The 24,825-nt window shown below is 39.8% G+C and overlaps 2 protein-coding genes across 5 annotated transcripts in view; both read left to right on the forward strand.

The window, feature by feature from the left end:
* The window catches only part of LOC120481146 (uncharacterized), a 38,100-nt gene extending 18,595 nt beyond the window's left edge, over positions 1 to 19,505 (forward strand). For both annotated transcript variants that reach the window (XM_089127690.1, XM_039674605.2), the window contains 5 exons: positions 6,346 to 6,500; positions 10,624 to 10,737; positions 10,909 to 11,048; positions 18,461 to 18,505; positions 18,587 to 19,505. In XM_089127690.1, the coding sequence (XP_088983816.1) occupies positions 6,346 to 6,500; positions 10,624 to 10,737; positions 10,909 to 11,048; positions 18,461 to 18,496 (445 nt within the window). In that variant the 3' untranslated portion in view covers positions 18,497 to 18,505; positions 18,587 to 19,505. The remainder of the gene's footprint in view (positions 1 to 6,345; positions 6,501 to 10,623; positions 10,738 to 10,908; positions 11,049 to 18,460; positions 18,506 to 18,586) is intronic.
* Positions 19,506 to 19,637: 132 nt separating this feature from the next.
* On the forward strand, positions 19,638 to 24,314 carry urahb (urate (5-hydroxyiso-) hydrolase b). 3 transcript variants are annotated; one of them, XM_039674608.2, is made up of 5 exons: positions 19,638 to 19,705; positions 19,901 to 19,954; positions 20,979 to 21,120; positions 23,829 to 23,964; positions 24,043 to 24,314. In XM_039674608.2, the coding sequence occupies exons 3-5, from the start codon at positions 20,990 to 20,992 to the stop codon at positions 24,130 to 24,132; spliced, it is 357 nt and encodes a 118-aa protein (XP_039530542.1). In that variant the 5' UTR covers positions 19,638 to 19,705; positions 19,901 to 19,954; positions 20,979 to 20,989; the 3' UTR covers positions 24,133 to 24,314. The 3 variants fall into 3 exon arrangements, with proteins under 3 accessions (XP_039530542.1, XP_039530540.2, XP_088983872.1); XM_039674606.2 differs by having other exon boundaries at positions 19,661 to 19,705; positions 19,930 to 19,954; XM_089127746.1 differs by lacking the exon at positions 19,638 to 19,705 and adding an exon at positions 19,714 to 19,732.
* Positions 24,315 to 24,825: the final 511 nt, after the last annotated feature.

Below are 24,825 nucleotides of genomic sequence, written 5' to 3' on the forward strand. Positions count from 1 at the left end.
ATCCGCAAAAACCACAAAATAGACTGAACAGGTAATACGCATGTGTATGACGTCATCATCTTCAGAGATTCAGGTTTTTGTCGTTTACACGGAGACCGTTTTAAAAAACGTTCACTTTGAATCTCGTTTTCAAAAGTTAGTGTTTTCACAGGCACTCAAAAACGCTATTGTTGTGTAAACGAATGGCCAAAAGGCAGAAAAAGTTTTACGTTTTTAGCTGAAAAAGATGTTGTGTAAACGGCCCCTCGGTCAGTCAGCTTAACAGCCTCACACTACTGTGAATCGCTGTAGTGCGCACACCACACAACAAGGTGTCTTGTTATCTGTCGCCATCAAACAGGTTTGAAAATATTGCTGACCCGGGGTTTTGTCACAGAAAGCAAAATCTAGTGTGTAGTGTGAGCTTGACTTAAATCAATTAGTCACACTAACTCACCAACCAATCCATTAGCCAGTCAACCCAACAACCCACCAATTAACCAACAAACTCATTAATAAAACACTCTGTCAGTGAACTCATCAACCTACTAACTCTTCTATCAACCAACCAGTCAGCCAAACAATCAATCAATAATTGAGTCTACCAAACAACCTACCAACTGTTCTATCATCCATCCATCCATCCAGTTAGCCTACGAATCAACGCACAACGGTGTGTTTCCCGTACAATGCTCTAACTCGCTGCTTAACTATCACAGTACGTTGAAGAAATCAACTAGCTAGTCATGACTTTTTGCCAAAACTATATTGTTGCAAATTGGTAGTTCAACCATGTTAGTTAATGATGTGATGCAGGTGGAGTAATAGTAGTAAAGAAGTAGTAACTACTTTTAAAGGGGTGGTAAAGTATGATTTCACTTTTCTAACTTTAGTTAGTGTGTAATGTTGCTGTTTGAGCATAAACAACAGGATCAAAATTACACCGCTCAAAGTTCAAGCAAAGGAAGGACTACAACAAATGGCTGGTAGGGACTACACGACATTCCTGCAGGGTTGGTGACATCACCAACCCTAAAATCTGCATAAACCCCGCCCACAGGAACACACAGTCCATAGTGAAGAGGAAGAGCTGTTGTATAAGAGTACATTTGTGAGTCAGCTCAAACTTTAACTCGCATGCAATAGAGTCACTCTGTGCGCAACTTACAACAGTTCCTATATGAGCGATGTATAGATTATCATGACAGAATATGCTAATTAAAGATAGTTAACTCCACATTAGCAACATAACTTCATCAACTAACCATTCAGAGACGTCCTGCTGCATTCTACATGCTGTCACTTCTTCTTGAATCGCTCCATCTTTGACTGACTCCGTTTTAACATTAAAGGGAGAACAGTTTCTGTCATTTTAGTGTGTCTGCGTGAGGTAATCGCAGCTGCTAACACACGCAAGCTCTTGAAACCCCGCCCTCTGCAGCAGCTCATTTGCATTTAAAGGGCCAGGCACAAAACCGTGCATTTTTTGCAAACCCTAAAAAAGTGACTACTTTAACATGTTATATAAAAATATCTGTCGGGTATTTTGTGCTAAAACTTCACACACACACACACACACACACACACACACACACACACACACTGGGGACATCAGAGATTTATTTTACATCTTGTGAAAATGGCATTTTACCACCCCTTTAAAGGGTTAGTTCACCAAAAATGAAAATTAAGTCATTAATTACTCACCCCCATGCTGTTCCAACCCTGTAAGACCTTCGTTCATCTTCAGAACACAAATAAAGATATTGTTGATTGAATCTGAGAGCTGGATCACTCTTCCATAGACTGCCTAAGGGACTGGCTCTTGACGGCCCATAAAGTCATTAAAGAAAATGTTTAAATATTCCATGTGCCTACAGCGGCTCAATTTTAAGTTTATCAAGCGACGAGACTACTTTTTGTGTGAAAAAAACATAAATAACGACTTTATTTGACTATTCCATTACTTCCTTACGGGCGCATGCGCGAGAACTGAGACGAGGATGTTCTCATTCGTCTACTTCTTGTTACCGGCTGCTCACCGCTTAGGAGTTTTACCGCCCCCTACCGTATAAGATGATGTGCTGATATAGCTGGAAGCGCAAAACTTTCTGTTTACAATTAGAGGAAGATGCGCGCTGTACATACGCTTTTCAATTAGCGTATTTTCCGCACTACAAGGTGCACTTAAAAACCTTTAATCTTCTCAAAAAACGACAGTGTGCCTTATTATCATCTTATACGGTAGGGGGCGGTAAAACTCCTAAGCGGTGAGCAGCCGGTAACAAGAAGTAGACGAATGAGAACGTCCTCGTCTCAGTTCTCGCGCATGTGCCCATAAGGAAGTAATGGAATAGTGGAATAAAGTCGTTATTTATGTTTTTTTCGCACAAAAAGTAGTCTCGTCGCTTGATAAACTTATAATTGAGCCGCTGTAGGCACATGGAACATTTAAACATTTTCTTTAATGACTTTATGGGCCGTCAAGAGCCAGTCCCTTAGGAAGCCAATGGAAGAGTGATCCAGCTCTCAGATTCAACCAACAATATCTTTATTTGTGTTCCGAAGATGAACGAAGGTCTTACGGGGTTGGTACAGCATGGGGGTGAGTAATTAATGACTTAATTTTCATTTTTGGGTGAACTAACCCTTTAATAAATCTGTCTGAGATCAAATTAATGCTAGATGTTTTGCTGTAAATGACAGACATGGCGTCTGAGGAATATTTCTCAGTACTTTCTCTTTGTTTAAGCGTTATTCCCACTCATTTGCAGGGTCCGCTTCACACACACATGATTCGGCACAGGTTTTACATCAAATACCCTTCCTGTCACAATCACTGAGAGTGCTGCGACACATTCACAATCACACTAGGACAATTTGGCATATCCAATCAATCTTTCCTGCATGTCTTTAGACTGTGGGGGAAACTGGGAAACGCACGCTGACACGGGGAGAACATGCAAACTCCACACAGAAAGGCCTCGAACTGCCGACCTGAGGCGACCGTGCTTCATGGGCCACCCTCATTTTTCTCATTTCTCCTGATTCAATCTAGGCTCGTTATTACGTACTAGAGCAAGTTCGCACATGCACACTTTTCTATCAACCAACCAACCAGTTAGCCAGGCAATTATCCAACTAATCAATTAGTCCGTCTACCAATCAACATATTATTGTTCTGTTGTATCAATGATCCAACCAGCCAGACACTTAACCAATCAATTGTCAGTATATTTAATTCAACCAGCCAGCCAACAAACAACTAACCAACCAACCCATGCATTAAATAATGTTAACATATATAACATTATTATTAAGTGTTACCAAACTGGAGAACTATTTGCTGCCTTTTCTAAACGAACTGTGTTTTTTAATCCATGTACATTCGACACATTAGCCAAGCTCAGCAGGAATGTTTCAGTCAACTCTCCATACTGTGAGACTAATACAAATGATTGTTGGTGATCTCTCAGGTCATGTCGTAAGGCTTGCGCATGCATCCACAGCAGCAGCGTTTACAGATTTCACTTGTGTGGATGCAGCAGTGTGTGTGTGAGCTCTTGACGTTATTTTCCTGTTCATCGGAAATGGCCATGTTTTGATTTTTAACTGCTGAAATAGCAAAAGATTTCCTTCCACTCCATTAACCTCCATCCCGCTTCTGTGATCCCCATTCATTTCAGCCAAACCACTTTCCCCCTGCGTGCACACTCAATCTGAATTAATCGATCTGAATTACCTCAGGGAGAGAATCAATCATGTCCTACTCACGAAGGACAAGAGAGCAGTTTTACATTTACACCACGTCCCAATATCCCTTCAGTGAGTTCGTCCCATTTAACACCTTCTGTCCTGCAATGATTTACGCGGCGAATTTAGTCAACAACAAACAGATGCGCTAATGATGCAGCAAACCATTTCAGACATAGATCAGAATGTTTCGTGCCAACTCGATTTTCTTTATTTTTAAGCTCATAAAGAGAGATATCATCGCTGTCTTTATGGCTCCTGCTGTTCTATGATTTATTGAACTGCTTTGCAATAAAATGAAAGCTGATATCTGTCCAAATGTACATGAATGAGCGTTGATAAAACGGCACACAGTGAAGCGTTAGCTGGAGCCGCGTCTGCCGCTCGCTCTCTCCCCGTGAGCCGTCAGACGGAGACTGAACTCGGGATAATGAAGCTTGTCTGAGAGATCAGCCTGTCACTTTACTACAAAATCTCATTAGTTTGAAGAGACCTCTCCGTGTGGCGTGTGATCCCATTTCCTTCTCCGAGGGAGAGCGAGTAAAGAGCATTAGCGGTTGTGGAGCCGTGGCCTAGCGTTAGCTCAAGCCGTGGTGCTCATGTGGGAGTCTGAGGTTTGATTCCAGCCTGCTTTGTGTCTCGAATCCCTCACGTTTCTCAATTATTTAGTGAATCCTAGTACCAACGACTAGTTCTTATCGGCTTAAAAAACACATGTAGCAAGTAGGGGTGCACCAATAGGATTTTAACAAACAATTATTGGCTAATACTGATATTTGCTCTCTTATTTTAACTTTTGTCATTAAAATTGATGGTGTTTAAATCAGCAAAGTTCAAATGCATTAAACAGGGTAACTAAACCTCTGGTCAGAGCCTGACTCCACCCACTGGCAATATTTGAAAATGCTGAAAACGTGGGCAGACCCCAGCGGAGATAGAGGGGACGAAATAGATGCTAAAACACTCTATCCTGATCGTTTTCAATACTCACAATTCCAACTCCTTTTTATATTGAGTGGTGAGCTGAAACCTGCATACGTCACAAAGAATCGCTAACATCCAATAGGAGAATTCAACTGCAGTAGCCACCGTTCAACCTGAAGAGGGCAGCACTAAGACGCTTTTACACCATATATTGTAGAAATTGACCACTTTATAAACAAATGTCAAAAAAGTAACTCGAATCAATAACTGGTATTAATAAAGATCCATTCTTACAGATCATTGACTAAAAAAAGTTGGTTAAGTGTTTAGTTACTCTTTAAGTTACTTGTTTATTGCGGCATCATCAAACCGTTTCCAATGAACATGGATTGGGTCCATTAGCATTCAGCAGGCCAACAGAAATACACAACACAACAAAGATACATATGAAATAAACAGTGCTTTTTAGATGTTTCGGGTACAGAAATAAAGTATCAACTCTAATAACACTGCATATTCTTCACTGTTTATATTAAATACATATATTATTATTACATTGAGACGTATTACTTTGTTACGCTGAACTTTTATTTTGACGGGTTGCCGTGAAGACGTTCGAGTTTCTGTGTGTTTTGATATGACGATAGTTTTGTCAAATGAACTGGTAAAATGCGGATGAAGTGACTCTGGAGCTGAAGTTCATGCATTCATGCCCTCATATGGAGAAAAACGTCATGCGTGCTTCTGTGTGTGTGTGTGTGTGTGAGGTAAATGAAACTGCTTGTCTGAGCCATTCATTCACACACAGTTACACGCAGAACATGCAGGATTCATATTTAAATCTTTTTGCAGCTTAATATTCACAGACACTATTTTATTTACGTTTACTAACCTAAACTTTGACAAATTCATATATTAACCCCTATGATAGTTAGAAAAGTTATTTAGTCAAGAGTAGTGAGTAATTTTTTTGTCTATAGTTGTTTGATTAACATTCAAACGCAGACAGCAGGAGTATTACAGACATTATACAGCTCAGTGCTTTCATCAATTAACTAATAATCCATCAATTTGTTAAATTAGCCTGTTTCGTGGCATCGCCAATATGCCAACGGTTGTCAATTGATCCGATAAATCGTCTGATACATCGGTGCATCTAGATCCAGGTCGAATGTATCCCTAATTATGCTGTTTTAATACGGTTTATGATGAAATCCGTTGTGTTTAGCTGCAGACTCCATCCGGCCCTGCTTATGTCTCTATCTGTCAGGTCTCGTTTCTTTCACCCGATCCTACCCCGTTTTTTTAATTGCATGCTCCATCATGCTCTTGACACGAGCCGCAGATTTCTCTCATCCGCTGATATCTCTCTCCGGTCACAAACCGCTCGGCCCTGGGGCATAATGGGAAAACTCTCCACTTTCATAGAAACTGCTAATCTTTAAATAAAAGCCTTGCGAGTTTTGTGGCCAGGGTTTCTCCGGAGACGTTGGCAGCGTGCCGAGGATGTGCTGGAGTGTGATCAGTGAAGTGGCGTTCCGCTAATGTGTGTATCGTGCCGAATCAGCTGATGTTCCTCAGTGCAGAAGTAGGCCAGAGCTGCCAATGATAACTAGGCCTTGTGAAGCACAACTTCAACGAAAGTCTGACTATTTCTTTCAGCTTGACTGATGTGGTTTTCATTTTCAGGGTTTTCGATTATCAACATGTCCCGGTGTCTGTGACGTGTGACTTTGCTCCTTTCGGACGGACGTGTTCCTCTCCCTCTCCATCTTCTGCAGACCTCCGGCAAAGCAGAGACAAACCTCAGAGCAAACACAAGTCCCGGAGGAGAGGGACCCAGCGTAAGAAGCACTCGCCTCTTTCAAAGCTTAAACAGGAGCTGTTAAACACGTTCACAGAGTCTAGAACAGGTTTTCCTGCTTGAATGTTGATTATTCTCCTCATATTCTCCATTGTTGCGGCTCCTCTCTTCCCAGTCTGTCAGTAACGCTCTGTTTACTTCCTGTCTCTATGAAGCCCCTCCTCTGAAAAGCAAACTGTGCTCTGATTGGTCGGCTGGAGCAGTGTGCTGTGATTGGTCGAGCGCTTCGAATGCGTTTTGGAAATGTCCCGCCTCTTCCCATAACCGCCAGTTTAACACACGACTAACTAACTCAACCAGGCCCCGCCCCTTTATTCTGCGTATGGATTATTATAATGAGGAATATTGTGACGTGTTCCCGGTAGAACACTGACACTGATATAGAGGAGAACTGCAGCTTTCCAGAGCTTTTTCATGCTCAAACAGTCAACATTACACACTAAAGAGAGATAAACCTGGAGAAAAGCAGAATCAATCCACTTTATGACATAATTAAGACTCTGTTAAAACAAAAATCTAAATTGTAAAGTGTTCAGTTTTGGGGGAAAAAGCTTCGAAAAATACAACTACAACTAAATACAACTTACTATATTCAACTTATTCTATATAAGTTATAGTATAAGTCATAGTATTATGACTTATACTATATATATTATAGTAAGTACTGTATGTATGTGTGTGTATATATATATATATATATATATTAGAGCCAGACCGATACATCAGCAGACCGATATTATCGGCCGATATTAGGCATTTTCCAAACTATCGGTATCGGCAGTTATGATGGCCGATAAATGAATATTTAAAAAATAAAATAAAAACAGACGAAACACGCTTCAACCATGTCATGAGTGTTGGAGTTGTATAGTTTGTCCACCAGAGGGCACTCTACACCGTTCCTGTTGGCAACACTCGTTGAGTTGGTCACGATACATACATTGCTTGAATAACAATTAAAAGATCATCCCCATCAGTTCGCTCAACTCAAATAAGCAGGACAAAATTTGTGACTATCATGTCCAGTTTAAAATAAATAAATAAATAAATAAATAACATATCGGCCGATATATCGGAATATCGGATTTTAAAACCCAAAAATATTTGTATCAGTATCGGCCTTCAAAATCCTTTATCGGTTGGGCTCTAATATATATATATACATAATTGATTTTTCTCTTCAACGAAAAAGGGCTGAATTTATTGATGACATCATCTCGCACTAAGGGGAATATGTAATTTTTCTGTCCAGTAAAATGCTCTCAAGAATAAGAATTTGACTAATAATAGCAAATAGCAAATCATGGTTTTGCTGCGCTACATAAACTAAACCCAATTGTTTTTTTTAATGTTACGCACATCTTAACTTGACAATCTAAAGATACTAAAGAATTTAAAGTTAGTTAAACTGTCAGTATGTTTATAGCAAACTCCGCAATTTTAAGTTAACTCTATCGCCCTCTTCAGTACTGGAGTCCGTCACCGTAATTTGTCTGTGTCTCTGTCTCGTGACAAATATCAGCTCGTCTCTCGTCTCCATGTTTTCCACACTATTGTGTTGGTATATGTTGCATATATAAGTGTGTGTGTGTACGTGCATGCATGCTCCTCTGCTGTTGAACTCCAGATGGTTTCTTCATTAAAATCCTCCCTTCGCTATAGGACTACTCCCTCCGTAATCAAACCTAGCCTATCACCAAAAGCAATTATAGCAAATTAATAGTGCATAACCAATAAGAAGCGTTTATAGTGCTTTATTACAAGGCCTAATAGTTTTTACTGCCAGCAGATCACAGTAGAATGAGTTTGCCTTTGTAGCTGGGAGGTCAAACCGCTTTTTAATGGCTGCCGCCGAGCCGGAATGGGCTTTTTTATCCAGCTGGGATTGGAGGGGTGTTTGTGTAGTATTATCACGCTGTGCTGAAGAGGTCCAATCTAAGTTTCCATCATTAGAGACATTAGAAGAGTTGCTGCTGATATCTGGGCTTATGAAGAGAATGAATTAATCCCTGAAACATCTCCTTATTTGACTTGTGAATGTCCAGCAGCTTGACTTCCGTTTAAAGCTAAAGTCGTATTTTAACAGTCCTTAAACCCTCATCCTTCCCTCCTTTTTTTTTTTTTTTTTAAATTGAGTGTTCATCAGAGAAGTCCAAGAACCCAGGATTGTCACATTTGAACCACGAATACACACACACAGAAAAAATGTAATTGATTCGAGTTTTGTGGTTGAAATGTAAAAAAGTAACAATGTGGGTCATTTTGACCCCCAATAGGAATGAATCAAGGAATGCTTCAGTATGCATAGAAAAACCTAAAAATGCTCAAAATTCAAACTAAAAATGCTAAAACTTTACTAAAAAACATGATTTTATAATGTCTACATGTGTATCTGAATGCACACTGAATGAATTAACTTTAGGACCCAGTTTCACCATATAAAGATATAAGGCTGTCTAGTGGCAAGAGTCATTAAATATCATGTTATATAATTTTTTTTTTCAGAAGAGGTCGGCAAATACACCCAATGTAAGCTGTTGTGAGCTGAATTACAGTTTTTCTGAATTGCAAAAACACATTTCTTGAAACCATTAACCATCACTCAATTTCTCAAAACCATAAACACAAAAACTTATTTTCAAACCACATCCACAGACTCTCCGACTCTTCTGGCAAAATCAAACAATTGCCTCAAAACTATTTAATCTGCTCAAAACACATTTACAGTAATTCCGACATGGTGTGAACATCCCTAATGATTTAAATACATTTTTCAAATATCACACTTCAACTTTAAAGGGTACACATCATGCTTTTAAATCATTAATTTTTACATATAAATCATACCGTTGTGGTCTATATAAAACTGCAATGCTTGGGTCTGAATTCCTCATTATTATAGCTCCACAAGCCCCTTTTCTGATGTGCGTCTGTGAGCGACCCGTTTCAAAGCGGCCCCTTTAAATAAAAAGGAGATGCGCCCGCTCTCCAGGTCGCTGAGTTCAGGGTCGGTTCAACTCCCCACGTTCGGCCATTATTGTAGTTTGATTAGAGATATACGATTATATACGATACCTTCAAAGAACATTTTTATTCACACGTTAATAAAATGTCAACAACAGAAGACTTGTCCATCAAGCCTTACATATTCGAGCCAGAGCGTGCGAGTTGATAAAGACGACGAACCTGCAGAACCATATGGATGTATTGGTATGTGAGTTAACTGTTTTGTGTTATTAGTGAAAGTCGACTATTTCTCTTGTTAAAACAAGCACACTGACAAGATAAATGACTACGGTCTAATCTTACCACAAACAATCTGTGCTGTTAATATGAAAACACAGCAGCTAAATGAGCATTGATGAAACTCAAGAACAATAATACTGCAGACGTGTAACGTTACTTCAAAACCAAAACAAAGAAAGACAAAGATACTGCTAAACCACGACCACCATGTGTTTTAAGAAAGTAAAGTACTTTATTTTTATTAACGATATTTACAGCTTATCGAAACGCTCTGTTCGTCGTCTCCAAAGATAGAATGAATTTACCCCTCATTCAGACGAAGTCGATCGGCGAACCCTTCTGTATAACGTTACTGGCGGAGGTTGTTGAAGTGGGAATCCTTGAAGTGCTTCAGGTCACTAACGTACATCCAGCAACCGAACATTTTGACTTGCCCTCTCGTAACTTCTGCATCATTGAGCTCGGACTACAAAATCGGAGCGAGAAATAATAATGGCGGATTGCTGGAAGTGTTGGACCGGTAGTCGATGTCCTTATTTGTCAGTTCCGCTGCAAATACGGTGACGTTATAGTTCAAAAAACGTCATAGAAAACAGAAAAATCTGAACAGGTTGAAAAATATGACCAAAACAGAATATAAAGATATAAATGAAGCACCTAAAGAGAATAATTTCATCTTTTCTGTACTTAAAAACACTCCAAATATACAACAAAATGCATTTAAGGGCTAAAAAAGTGGATTTTGCATGATATGTCCCCTTTAATATAAGTACCTCCATATTTTTGAGCTGCTGCTGATCGTCACTGTATATGCTGAACTCAACAGATGCGCTGACCCTGTGCTTCTCTCTCCGCAGTAAGAATGGAGGAGCTCATGTGCATTAAGAAGGAACTGACCGTGATTAAATCACAGATAGATGAGCTGCTGGACAGTCTGGAGCAGATGGACCCTCAAAACCAAGAGCTGTGCGGTAAAACACTCATTCTGTCATCGTTATGAACCAGGCTCATATTTCTGATGTTATGTCTCACAGTTTGGGCAAGTGGGATGTCCAAAGAGACGGTGCCTTGTCTCTGTCCTTGATCTTCTGTTTGATGCTATTTAGTGCTCTTTTGTGTGTGTGTGTGTGTGTGTGTCCCAGGAGACAGTGTGGCGTTCTCTCCGCTCCACGGCTCTGTGAGCAGTGCGGACGACTCATCTGGTAGCTCTCCTCCCTCGAGGACCGACAGAGAGACACAGAGTCCACAGACAGCAGTCAACAGTGATGAATACAGACAACATGTAAACACAGACACACACATATACTCACACACATGTTGTTTTCATATTTTATGAGGAGTTTCCATAGACATAATGATTTTTACACTGTAAAAAACTTTGTATTCTGTCCCCTTAAGGCCAATTTATACTTCTGCGTCGAGGGTACGCCGTAGTGCACGGCGTTTGCTACGCACGTAGGCGACGCCGTTGTGAGCATTTATACTTCTGCGTTCAGGTCTTGGTTGCTCTGCAGTACTGCTCCGAAACGCTAGTTGGCGGCGGAGGGTTTTAATGTTCCACTGTGTTTAGATTCCTCACGGCTAGGTTGCTACAAGCAATAGCGACTGAAAGAGAGCTGATCATGTTGGAGTTGGAGCTTATTGAGGTGGAAAAACAGTTCACTTTAGTGAAATTACTAAAACTGAAAGGCAGAAATGACAGAAGACGTCGGAGGAGATGGTACGTGTGGAAATCATAGACAGTGATGGAAATGCGTGAGAAGGTACGTGCGGAAATGCGTAGCAGGAAATGCGATGCTACCAAGCCGACCAATCACCGATCTTGCGGTCCGCGTCGTCGCGACGTGTAGTTACATTTTTGAAGAGGTGCGCGTCAGGCGACGGCGAAGGGTACGCGGTATGGGACGCGTCTGTGCGTATGCTATGCCGTCCCTACTGCGCGCACCCTACGCAGAAGTATAAATTGGCCTTTACACTAACCCTAACCCTACCCCTAAACCTTCTCATTCATTCTGCATTTTTATTTTTTCAAAAAAGCACAATATATTATGTTTATTAATACATTTCCCCTGTGAGGACCAGCCAGCGGTCCTCACAATGTAGGTAATCTCAGGTTTTACTATCCTTGTGGGGACATTTGATCCTCACAAGTATACAGTAGGGGAAATAACAATTTGATCCTCTGCTGATTTTGTATGTTCGCCCACTTACAAAGAAATGAAGGGTCTTTCATTTTTATGGTAGGTTCATTTTAATGGAAAGAGACAGAATATCAGCCAAAAATTCCAGAAAATCCATCATATAAAGGTTGTAAATTGATTAGCATTTGATCGAGTGAAATAAGTATCGGATCCCCTCATATGTGCCCATGTGAAACACAGATTAGTCCTGGACTAGTCCTGTGAAAGGATTCCTGATGTCAGCTCATTATGTGTATAAAAGACACCTGTCCACCACCACGGGCAAGACCAAAGAGCTGTCAAACGTCAGGGACCAGATTGTAGACCTGCACAAGGCTGGAATGGGCTACAAGACCAACTGCAAGAAGCTTGGTGAGAAGGAGACTTTTGTCTGGTGTGATTATTCAGAAATGGAAAAAATTAAAAAATCAATTGCCTTCGGTCTGTATCTCCATGCAAGATCTCGCCTCATGAGGTAAGGATGATCATGAGAAAGGTGAGGGGTCAGCCCAGAACTACAACGCTTGTTAATGATCTCAAGGCAGTTGGGACCACAGTCACCAAGCACTACGCCACAATGGATTGAAGTCCTGCCCCTTTTCCACCAAAAAAAGAACTGGTTCGAAACTGGTGCTGGTTCAAAGTTGGTTCGGAGTTGGTTCAACTTGCGAACCGCTTCAGAACCTGTTTGTTTTTCCACTGACTACTAGAGCGCCCAGGGAACGACGTCGTTACGTCACTGTGTACGTCGCCATATGTCTTAGCTAGAAACGCTTGCAAGTACAACATTACTTTGGAATTATCTCTAACTCGTGTACCAAGAAGGCTTTAAAGACAATTGATATATTTAAGTCTTTTAATCTTTTTGTTATATGTAATCTTTTCTGATAAATTATGTACCCCTGTCTTGTTTTTTTCTTTCCATTTATTTGTTCTATATTGTGACGGTTTTCTTCTTTGCTTATAATGTCTTCAAAATTTTTTTTTTACAAAAATAGAAACGCTTGCGTTGACTTCAAGCATAGCAATTACAAAGGTGGACTCCATCGTGTTTCTGCAAATGTTTCTCTTGGCTTTGCGATCCTTTTTTTATGGTCAGAAAAGATGTTTAAAACACATCTAAACCCGGCCAAGCCCCCGACGTAAGCATGACGCGGTAAAAGAACGGTTCTAGTCCAGCAAAGAGTTGGTACCGCTTTGGAACCAGTTCTCCGGGCCGAGAACCGGTTCGTTGGCTGTCGAAACACAAAGAACTGGTTCGCGCGCAGGCACCGGCTCTCAAAATGCTTTGGTGGAAAAGGGGCTAAGGTCCCCCTGCTCAAGAAGGCTGCTCATGTACAAGCCTGTCTGAAGTTTGCCAATAAACATCAAATGATTCAGAGAAGGCTTGGGAGAAAGTGCTGTGGTCAAATGAGTCCAATATTGAGCTTGTCGTGTTTAGGGGGAGAGAAATGCTGACTATGACCTCAAGAACCATCCCTACAGTCAAGCACGAGGTGGAAACATCATGTTCTGGACGACTGGTACAGAACAACTTCACTGTATTGAGGGGCCGATGGACGGGGAATTGATGGAATGCAATTTTTTCCATAAAGTCTTGGACGAGTACCTCCTTCCCTCAGCCAGAACACTGAAGATAGATTGTGGATGAGCCAAAACATACTGCCAGGCCAACAAAGAAGTGGCTAAAGAAGAAGCACATTAAGGTCTTGGAGAGGCCTAGCCAGTAATCCTTTATAGAAAATCTGTGGAGGGAGCTTAAACTTTGAGTTGCCGAGCGACAGCCAAGAACCCTTAAGGATTTTGAGAGTATCTGTAAAGAGGACCAAAATCCCTTGTGAGATGTGTATAAACCTGGTGACCAACTACAAGAAACATCTTACCTCTGTGCTTGCCAACAAAAAGGTTTCTCCACCAAATAACAAGGCATGTTTTGCTCGGGGATCAAATTGTTATTTCCCCCACTGTAGCTAAACATGCCCACTCCTGCCCACACACAACACACACAGAGAGACTGAAACACAGAGGAACAATGTGATTAAATAATTTTACCCATAAATTAAAACTGGATTTCCATTTTGAATGGGAACTCACAGAGCTTGAACAGTGTCTGAAGCACGCGTCTAAATGCGATAATTGTATTGGTTCGCAACAGCCTAAGACGTCACTACCAGTACATAAAGTACAAAAGGGCACCTGAGGAACACGTCATCATCTTTTTTGTCTTCAGGAGCTGTCTGTATGCACGTATCAGACAGAAACGCCACGGGTGAAGCGCACTTGACTCCTCTGGATATGCTCACTTGAAAGAAACTGGTAAGAAGCTTTGTGCTTCTTTTTTCTCTCCTGAGGTATAGTACTCATTGAGGGAGATAAAGGCACTCTTAGCGATGTATTCATGGTCACGGTGAGAAGCTCCACCCATATCAGCATTAGTATGAGCACATTTAGCTCTGGAGAGAGTTGAAAAAAATCTTGTAGTGATGCATTCCTGGCAGAGTTAGATGGGAAGTCCTTTCATTTTTGGACTCTTCCTGCTAGCTCTGATTAAGGTGAAATGTCTAATTCTGAGGAATCGGATACAGAGTGAGATGAGGCAGATGTTATTAATAAATCCACCCCAATCTGCTGTCCACACACAGGTGAAGGTTGTACTATGTCTTGAGGCAGATCCCCCCCATGTTTAGCATGTTAGTACTCCGCTCCGTAAAAGCTCAAGTTAAATGGCTTTTTGTGAGCCTTTTTGACAAGTTTAGTTATGCTTGAGTGTTGTTTGTATTTCCCTCATTTCAAAGGGTCGATAAGTTGTGTACTCCACCGGGCTGAACTACCGATAGATTTGGCGAAGATAAGATCTGCCTTCTGATGGTTCAGCTCAGGTCTTTAAAATGAGCATATGATTTCTTATCCAGAGTTGAGTATTTTCCTGCGTTCTTCAGGTGGCATTTCTCCTCTGAGTTAATTAGCATTAAGTTGTAAGGCTCTTGCTGAGCCTCCTTAAAGGATTAGTTCACTTTTGAAAAAAGTTTTGCTGATAATTTACTCACCCCCATGTCATCCAAGATGTCCATGTCTTTCTTTCCTCAGTCAAAAACAAATTAAGGTTTTTGATGAAAACATTCCAGGATTTTTCTCCATATAATGGACTTACATGGGAACCAGACGGTCCAAGGTCCAAAAGACAGTTTATAACAGTTTCAGATGCAGCTTCAAATGTCTTTAAACGACACCAGACGATGAATAAGGGTCTTATCATGCGAAACGATCGCTTATTTCAAAGCTTATTCCAAAAATGTAACTTTTCTAAGGACAAATGCTAGCCTTGCTGTATTCTGTGAGGCGCGTTTGCAACGTGACGTAATACGTAATTACGTTCAAAAGGTCACGGGCGACGTAGCCGGAAGTACAGAATCAAAATCGTCCGACATCGTTGTTTTACCTTTTAATTCCTTTTTTGTAAACGCCGTTTGAGTTAGTTTGCACGTTCAACCTATGCGTTCAACTTGTAAACTCTCTGACTCTGTACTTCCGGCTACGTCGCCCGTGACCTTTTTAACGTAATTACGTATTACGTGACGTTACAAACGCGCCTCACAGAATAGAGAGAGGCTAGCATTTGTCCTTAGAAAAGTTACATTTTTGCAATAAGCTTTGAAATAACCGATCGTTTCGCATGATAAGACCCTTATTCATCGTCTGGTGTCGTTTAAAGACATTTGAAGCTGCATCTGAAACTGTTATTAACGGTCTTTTGGACCTTGGACCGTCTGGTTCCCATGTAAGTCCATTATATGGAGAAAAATCCTGGAATGTTTTCATCAAAAACCTTAATTTGTTTTCGACTGAGGAAAGAAAGACATGCACATCTTGGATGACATGGGGGTGAGTAAATTATCAGCAAAAGTTTTTTCAAAAGTGAACTAATCCTTTAATGTTATGGTACTGATGTTATGGCTTTTGTCAGGTCGGCCCACTAAGGGCCTTCCTTGCAAACCATGATGAAACTACCCTTCCCTATTAAGTTAAGTTGAATGGCTTCTGCTAAGCAATTTTTGACAATCTCATTTTGTCAAGCATTGGTAGTACTCCCGTCAGAGGGTCTTCATGCTGAGTACCCTGCTCCCTAAGAGCTCTATTATCAGGCGAATGGCTTTCCAAGAAAAACAGTGCCTTCACTAGCAGGATCATAGTTGAGCGTTATTAGTACTCCCCTAGTACTGAGGGTCAATACACTGAGTACTCGCTCCCTAAAAGCCCTGTTCTTTGTAAAAGTAAGTGAGTGTCTTTCTGAGCCTCCTCATTAAGCAGCCCTAGTACGAGGAACTATTCCCAGACAGCAAACTGACATTGAATCGACGTGGAAACGACGTCTCTCATGACTTTGAAACAACGTTGATTTTCCTCATCGAATTAACGTTGAACCAACGTCAGACGCGGCATTCTTCAAAGCTAAATGAAAATCGAAAATTGGTTTGCTTTCATAACGTTGAAACAACGCGTTGATTTCAAGTTGATTTTCCGTTAGTTTTGAAAGAATGACGCGTCTGACGTTGGTTCAACGTTAATTCGATGAGCAAAACAATGTCAGATCAACGTTGTTTCGATGTCATGTTTCCACGTTGATTCAATGTCAGTTTGCTATCTGGGTTACCTCCTCTTGTTTAGAGAGTCTTTCAGCAAAAGTCTCTAAATTTCCTTTCTAAAAAGTATTAACCTCAAATTTAGGAACTTTACAGCAGTGAACGTCTAAACCGATTTGTTTTACTAATAGGAGTTCTATACCGAATACCAGAAGGGAGGAGTTAAAAACTTGTGATGCATGGTGTGGGAATCATCTAACATTATGCTCTGGGCTTTACCCAATACCATCTGTGATATAGCTGGGCCATGGTCATCAGCTTCGTTATTTTACTTCCCTGGTTTACAATCCTCTCAATACTATTCTTGTTTTTCAAATTTAGAGAATTAAACCTGCACAACAGTGAACGAGATAACAGAGACTCAATATAGGATATGTAGAACATACACATCAATGTTTTATCCAGGTTAATTACCACTAATTAATTATTATAATTAGTTTCCGCAAGTAATACGATCTTTGCTGCCCCCTCTTACACAAAGCTTCAGAATTTAGATAAAAAGACAAATTGTTATCTAAGACAGTACCCGAATACTTGTACTGTTCAACACTCTCAATCAATACCCACTCCATTAGAGCTAATATAACAGGATTGTCTAGTGATGGGCTTCGCCTCCAGGGGCCACCGTAGTTAACGGTGGGTCTGCTGGGGCCTCTTTTAACAACATATTTATTTCAAGTAGAGAAACTTTCTTCAGGCCTCCTTGATAAACTGTAAGTTCTCCTCTTGTTTTAGAGGGTCATCATGTAGAGTCCCCCAGAGCTACATCAGTGTTGAGACTTCAGATGTTAGCTTCTACCGCTCCTGCCCGAAACATTCATGTCCCGCTCCGTATAAATAGATTTTTTTTCTGTACGTCCATACTTGCAAGTTAGCCTACGTGTAATTACGTAAATTGCTAAAATAGTGTAATAAAGACAATTTGACCTAAAGTGTTCCAAAGAGAAAGTTTTATCCTTTAATTATGGCACTTATTGAGTGATATTTAAGGTTATTGACCAGAATAAGCCAATAATTATGGCTAAACTGTCACTAGACAACAAGAGGATGATGTATACTCACGCTCGCACTGGTAGTGGTGACATAGGCTATTGCCGGCCAATAAAATTGTCGCGTTTTACCACGTGCTTCAGGCACCGGTCACTCTGAGGAGTCTCGTCCCCTTTTTCAGGAACCCTAGGTTACCTTTTTAGGTTACACTTTTTAGGTTACACTTTAGACGTTCTACTAATTATAAGTAACTTTTCAACTACATGTCAACTAAATCTCATTAAAGTATTAGTATATTATAATAGACTGTCAGTAGACTGTTAGGTTAGGGTTAGGTGTTAGGCTTTGGGTTAGCAGAATAAGTTTACTTGTAGTCGCCAAGTTACTTATAGTCAGTTGAATGTCTGTTGGGGGACCAACAAAATAAAGTGTTAGCAGATATTAAGCTGACAGTCTACTAATCCTCTAATGACAGTTAGTTGACATGTAGTTGAAAAGTTACTTATGGTTAGTAGAATGTCTAAAGTGGACTATCAAAATAAAGTGTTACCCATTTTTATAGATATTGTGGCTGCGGTTAAAATAGTTACATTTTTAAGATTGTGAAGTTTCTTATCTTTCCTGAAGGAGATTTTGTATTAATTTATTAGGATTTTACAGTAGTTGAGTCCAAACCTGTCAAGAACGTGCCCAGGTTTCTTGAGACTCGCCTAGTAACAATATCTGTAGTAATAATGGCGTACCTTGGTAAATGTATGTTATTGTGATCGAACAAACTTATTTTTTTGGACTAAAACATCTTCCTACAAAATTTCAGGAAATACAATAATGATATAATGTTTAAGAGTTTTTGCTTAACATGTATCTATGCGTGTGTTTGCTAGGTTAATGACTATGAACCAGATTTGTTCTACATGTAAAGACTTCAGGTAAAGTAAAATCTGTAACTATTGGTTTTAAATAAACTGTATGAAACTGATTCTTAAGTGCTCTGTTGCTCTTTCTCACAGACACGCCAAGTTATTTGGGAAAAGCCACGGGATTAATCTGTGATGGTGTAAAGAAAAGGACCATTATAAACGAGGAGAGATGTTTGGACAATTTCCACTGATCTGCTGACCGCTTCATCTTGTAAACTAAACATGAGCGCAGAGCTGAATGATGTCAGCTCGTATCTTTATGAGTTCAGTGATGGACTGATGCTGAAACACTCATTGATTTCAGCTTGAAGTGTTTGAATCTGGTTTGAATCCAGTTCAGGATGATCTGTGTGCTATGAACAGACCGAAACAAACTCAACTGCTGCATTTGGTTGTCAAACGCTGCTGCTGATTTTATGACTTATTGTGTTACTGGTGTTTTTCCATGATTTCAATCAGTAAAGTACCGACACGATAATATTGAAACACAGACACACCATGTTATTGCAAATATCCTACATGCATAATTTTATGATATGTACGCAATAGTTATGGGTCACTGATATGGGTTATTAAACAGCTGATGCCAATAACGATATCTAAATAAATCTATATCAACTGATAACCCCATACATGACCCTGATATTTACAAATTAATTTAATTATGTTAATTAAATGTATGTGAGATTTAAGATTTATATTTAAAACACTTATCTGAACCCAAATGTCATTTGCTATCGGCTCATCCATCAATATGGCCAATTTAGTTTCATGACTAGATTTATGATCAGCTTATGTCATTTTTTTCATGTAAAAATGTAGCACTTATCAAAACCGTTCTTTGAAATAAGGCATAACATGGTAAAGCGGTTTCCCGCTGCATGCTTGTGTATCTTTCGTAATAGATATCTGTGATTATGTCAAATATAATGGGAATGCTACATTGGTTTGTATCACAGAATTTTGAATGTATTCACCAATCGAAATAAAAATACATTCATGTATAGTAGGCTATGCAGTCTGAATATAATTTCAAAAGCCAGTATCTGTACAATCATCATGGTTTTGAACCCGAAGGCAGTCTAGCAGAGGATAGAAGTGCAGTCTTCATAGTTAACCTTCATGTTTTTCCACTCGTCTAAAGATCCAAACCAAACAAGTTCCCAGAGCTCAAAGTCCATCTGCCCTAACAGGATTTCCACCGCTCTCGTATGTAAACGACTTTAAGCTAGGATTGTATGTAGATTCAGATATCTTGTCTTAGTTTTGTAGTACTTTATAGTCTAAAGGTTTGTGATACTGGAACTTTTTAAGACGGGTTTGCTTAAATATTAACCCTGCATGTGTGCTTACGCTGGTTTGTTTTGTTGATTAACTCATTGAAACTAATCAAACGGTGTCCAGATCCTCCTCATATAAACGGCGACACACAGCCAGATGACACAGACTTCATAACAGGTAAGATCTTAATATCTTCAGTAATTCTGTTAGAAAAGGCGCATATGAAAGTGTGTCGAGCCATTTTAAATATGCTTCAGTTGTCCTGTTCTTCGTGATCCATGTTTCAAAGTTTAGGTAGTGTGTAATGTTGTTGTTAAGAGTATAAAGTATATCTGTAAAATTATAACGCTCAAAGTTCAATGCCAATTAATAGAGATATTTTATTTAACAGAAGTAGCATACATCTAACAGCCGGTTTGGACTACATCCATCTACTTCCTTCTTTAATGACGTCAGTAGAACAGTTTTTTGACTAGCGTCCGCCCAAAGGAATGGTCCCGACGTCCCGCAACTCTCGCACTTCTTATAACTTACTGTGTTTACTCAGCTCTTACGGTGATTTTCTGAAGTAAAACTGACACTTCATCTTTTGTGTGATGTACAGTAAACTTTATTAAACTCATCAGTATATATTTGATCATCATTCGGACCTGGTGGTCCGAAACAGCAGACTTGTAGGCTAATAATGGACACAAGCAGATGACAAATACGTTGTGATAAGCGTAATTAAACTACTAAACTATACCTGTTCCATCTCTATACAGCACTCTGACTCTGTAGGCATTATTGTCCTACTGGAAATGAACACCTTTACTGAGAGTTTCTGATATTATCATCGTTCCGTGAGATGAAATTGTCCTGAGAGACTGAGCGCGAGCTCATGAAGCTCCGCCCCCTGTGCCGGCAGCAACAGCAGCTCATTTGCATTTAAAGGGCCCACACTAAAACAGCGCGTTTTTCTGAGCCACCAAAAACTCCAATTTAAACATGCTGTAAAAAATGTTCTGTTGTGTATTTTGAGCTAAAACTTCACATACACATTCTGGAGACATCAGAGACTTATTTTACATCTTGTGAAAAAGGGCATAATACGGGACCTTTAACATCTCCAGGTACAGATGTGGAAGTTGCCTGTACATGGTCTCAGGTTTAAACGGTCGTATAATAAATGCCTGGGACGTGGTGATCTACTGTGTTGTAGGGTTGAGAGCGATGGATTCGGTGAAAGGTCCCCTCACTACACATGTGCTGAACACCGGGGACGGGGTCCCAGCGGCACGCATGGCCCTCAGTCTACACCGCCTGGACCCCCGCATCACCGTCTGGAGCCTCGTGGCCGTCGGGTGAGTCCACGCATGTGTGTGTGAACATCTTCCTGACGCAAAAACACTGCCACAACCAGTCATGTGACTTTGGGGCGGGGATATCTGTTTGGACAACCAATGGCAGAGGGGGGAGGGTGGGTTGGAAAACCTGTTTGACAATAGTGAGTCTGTTTGGTGATATTATGGCGCTGAAATTACACTTCACCTTTAAAACAGCCATTAATACGACTTTATTGTGGATAACTGACTTTATTGACTTTATGACTTTATTGACTTTTTTACTGACTTTATGACTTTATTGTCCAAAACTGCTGCAATGTCTGATTCTTTTGGACAGTTTACAAGAATAAAACAATAGTAGTAATAAAGCATATATCTTACACAGAGAAAGCAATCTCAGAATGTGTAGCGATAACCTCAGTGAAAAAAATCATCCAAAACGGCAATACATGTACTTGAAATCTCTCAAGAATTAAAAAGTATCAGTATTAATTGTTTAGACTTATTAAAATGGACTGCTGTACCCAATATTTAGTACATTTTTTATGTTTATTATATTATATGAGTTGTGTACAGGGTTGTGTGCGGACTAGGTTTTACTAAAAATTACACAATGAACAATAGTAAATAATTACCACTGCGAACAGACCATTCTGCAAAAATAAACCAAAATTAATTAGAATATATAAATAAAACCACTTTTAAGAAATAAATGTATTTAACATTTTAATTACTATGAATATACTGTATGCAGTAATTAAAAATTTCATGATTTTTTTTTTTGCGGGGCATTTTGAGATATTTCAGGGAAAGCGAGTTCAGAAAAGGACAACAAAACCCAGGATTGTCCTCAGAAAACAGGGTGTCTAGTCCATAGATATCATATAGAGACTAGATGCCCTATTGGCCACTGGAAACCGAGAAATCCGGCCGCCATCTTGAACCGGCCGTATTCCTAGTTTCGCCAGAGCATTGTGGAGCATTTTCCTGTTTTAATGGCAGGACCATCAAAAATAGGACTTTTCACAAGTAAGTCTTAACATTACCGTACTATTGGTTGTATTTTGTGAATAGAATTTTACCAGATAATCGAGAAGGAGCAAGGATATTTGCTATTACGGTACTGAAATCGGAACCGTTAATTAGGGTATGTTAGCTCTAGAGAGAGAGAGAGAGAGAGAGAGAGAGAGAGAGTGTGTTTGTGTGTGTGTGTGTGTGTGTGTGTGTGAGAGAGAGAGTGTGTGTTTGTCTGTCCATGTTTGTTTGTGTCTGTTTGTATTTGTTTGTGTGTCTGTTCGTGTGTGTATGTGCTTGTTACAAATCATAAATTGTTTCTTCAACTTATTAAAATATCTTACTTTACTGCTACTATCTGTTTCTGCTTACATTATATCCTTCATCACACATATTGTGTCTGGTCACTATATCAGAATACTATATTACTGTTAAACTTACTATGGATATTAAAATACACTGAACCATGTGTCCTGCAGTGGTGGAGGAAGTACTGAATCTCAGTACTTAAGTAAAAGTACAAATACCCAGATAAATATTTACTTTAGTAAAAGTAGAAGTAACACAATGACAACCATACTTAAGTAAAAAGTACAAAGTACTTTATTTTAAATGTACTTTAAGTATTAAAAGTACTTGCATAACAATTTATTATCTTAATGTCTATTTTCTAATGATTAATAAAACATTTAATTCTAACTCATTCAACCTAATAGCCTACTCCTATAATGATGTTCAATAATGATGGAAAAAAAATGTCACCATTACTGAAACAAGCTTGCAATTAGGCAATATCATGCTTATCCTTACTATATGTTAATAACTATGTTTGGCAGTAAACGCGATTCATTTATGGTGTAATTCTGAACCTCTTGGCTTGCCATAATCCTAACCAAACCAAACATATATTACACACGGTGCGTTTCCTATGCACGTAAAAACAAATTTTCGCGTATGAGTTGCATGATAAACACACTGCGTGCGAGACGCATTTAGTGTGACCGGGTTGATATACTGTATCTATGGCAACCAAACGTCACTGGTGAGACAAACATGCAACGAACGGACGGTCAGATGACGTTTTGGCAGGGGAAAATGTAACGAAAATGTAACAGAAGTTGTAGAAATGTAGTGGAGTAGAAAGTATAATAATTGCTGCAAAATGTAACGAAGTAAAAGTAAAAAGTATGCACTATTTATTGTACTTAAGTAAAGTAAAGATACGTGAAAAATGTACTTAAGTAAAGTAACGAAGTATTTGTACTTCGTTACATTCCACCACTGGTGTCCTGTATCATAGCTACATGAATGACCTTTGCAGCAAAAAAAAAAAAAAAAAAAAAAGCGTGTGAAAATCAGTTCAGTATTCAGTGAGATATGATTAATTTAATGTGCTGACAGCACTCAGATTACACTGAGCGGAGCGGATGACCGGTTTAAGATGGCAGCTCCACTCCACGGGCAGTAGCGGTCGATAGGGCGTCTGGTCACCCACCCTAGCTAGCATGCTAATGCTAACACTCAGCTCTGTTGACATCACTTGTGTCAAGTCTTCGCTTTGTCCAAAACAAAGTTTAAATTATTGTAATAGTGTTCTTCTGCAAACTGTTGCCATCGAAACTGTCCAAAGTGGTTTGGGTCAAATTTGGAGAGGTTTAAAATCAAAACCCTGGAAAATAAATATGTCATGATGTTGTCACTGATTTTTCCAGAAACACAAATGAGGACGGACGCTGTCCGGGACTGATAACCAGCGACGCCTTCACTCCAGGACTGTACAAGATGCGCTTCGAGACGGGCCAGTACTGGGAGAGTTTGGGCCAGTCCAGCTTTTACCCGTATGTTGAGGTGTGTAGGAAAGGCTAATGGCGAACGGACTGTATTCACAGAGTCTGAATGCTAATGTGTGTATTCTTCTTGATTTAGATTGTCTTTACTGTAAGCGCTGCCGATCAGAGCGTCCATGTGCCGCTGCTGGTGAGCAGATACTCGTACAGCACCTACAGGGGGAGCTAGAGCACACACACACACACACACACACACACACACACACTGTGCTGGAGTTTCATTCATCACATCACTATGGGTCAACTTCAACAGCGGTCAACAATCTGAACCTCATCCTGTTGTTGTTTGTTCAGTATTTTTTTGAATGACCAAAAATAAAAATAAATTCTATTGTCTCAATAATATTAATATCTCAGTTTCTGGTTGCCTTTATTGTATTATTTAATTATTATTATTCTTTTTTTTTTTTATCAAATGCACACATCTGTTAATTATTGACGCAAATACATCACAAAGTTGGCTACTCATTCAGAAGTGTCATACTTTCTGTTTATACTTTCATCATTAGACTATGCTGTCTAATTTGGTACCCCTTACGTTTTTTTTTTGGGGGGGGGGGGGGGCGAAAAATTAAGTTTCCCCAATCTTCTCAAAACTCTGGATTCTGATAGAGGGCCATGAGACTTAGTCCTGAGTGCAAAAATGGAGGCTCTAGACCCTTCCAGAGCTGAGATACCGAAACTCAAAATTTCGACCCGAAAAAAAAAAACGACAGTGGTACCCCTTACGTTTTTTTTTTTGGGCGAAAAATTAAGTTTCTCCAATCTTCCCAAAACTCTGGATTCTGATAGAGGGCCATGAGACTTGTACCTGAGTGCAAAAATGGAGGCTCTAGCCCCTTCCAGAGCTGAGATATCGAAA

Source organism: Pimephales promelas, chromosome 25, assembly GCF_988280905.1.
Source record: "Pimephales promelas chromosome 25, fPimPro1.hap1.1, whole genome shotgun sequence".
Taxonomy (NCBI): domain Eukaryota; kingdom Metazoa; phylum Chordata; class Actinopteri; order Cypriniformes; family Leuciscidae; genus Pimephales; species Pimephales promelas.

Excerpts from the sequence above, each read along its gene's own strand:
- urahb (XM_039674608.2), top strand. The coding sequence starts at position 20,990 with ATGGATTCGGTGAAAGGTCCCCTCACTACACATGTGCTGAACACCGGG. Across the intron at positions 21,121-23,828 it reads TGGAGCCTCGTGGCCGTCGG|AAACACAAATGAGGACGGAC; the intron begins GTGAGTCCACGC and ends TGATTTTTCCAG. Across the intron at positions 23,965-24,042 it reads GCTTTTACCCGTATGTTGAG|ATTGTCTTTACTGTAAGCGC; the intron begins GTGTGTAGGAAA and ends TTCTTGATTTAG.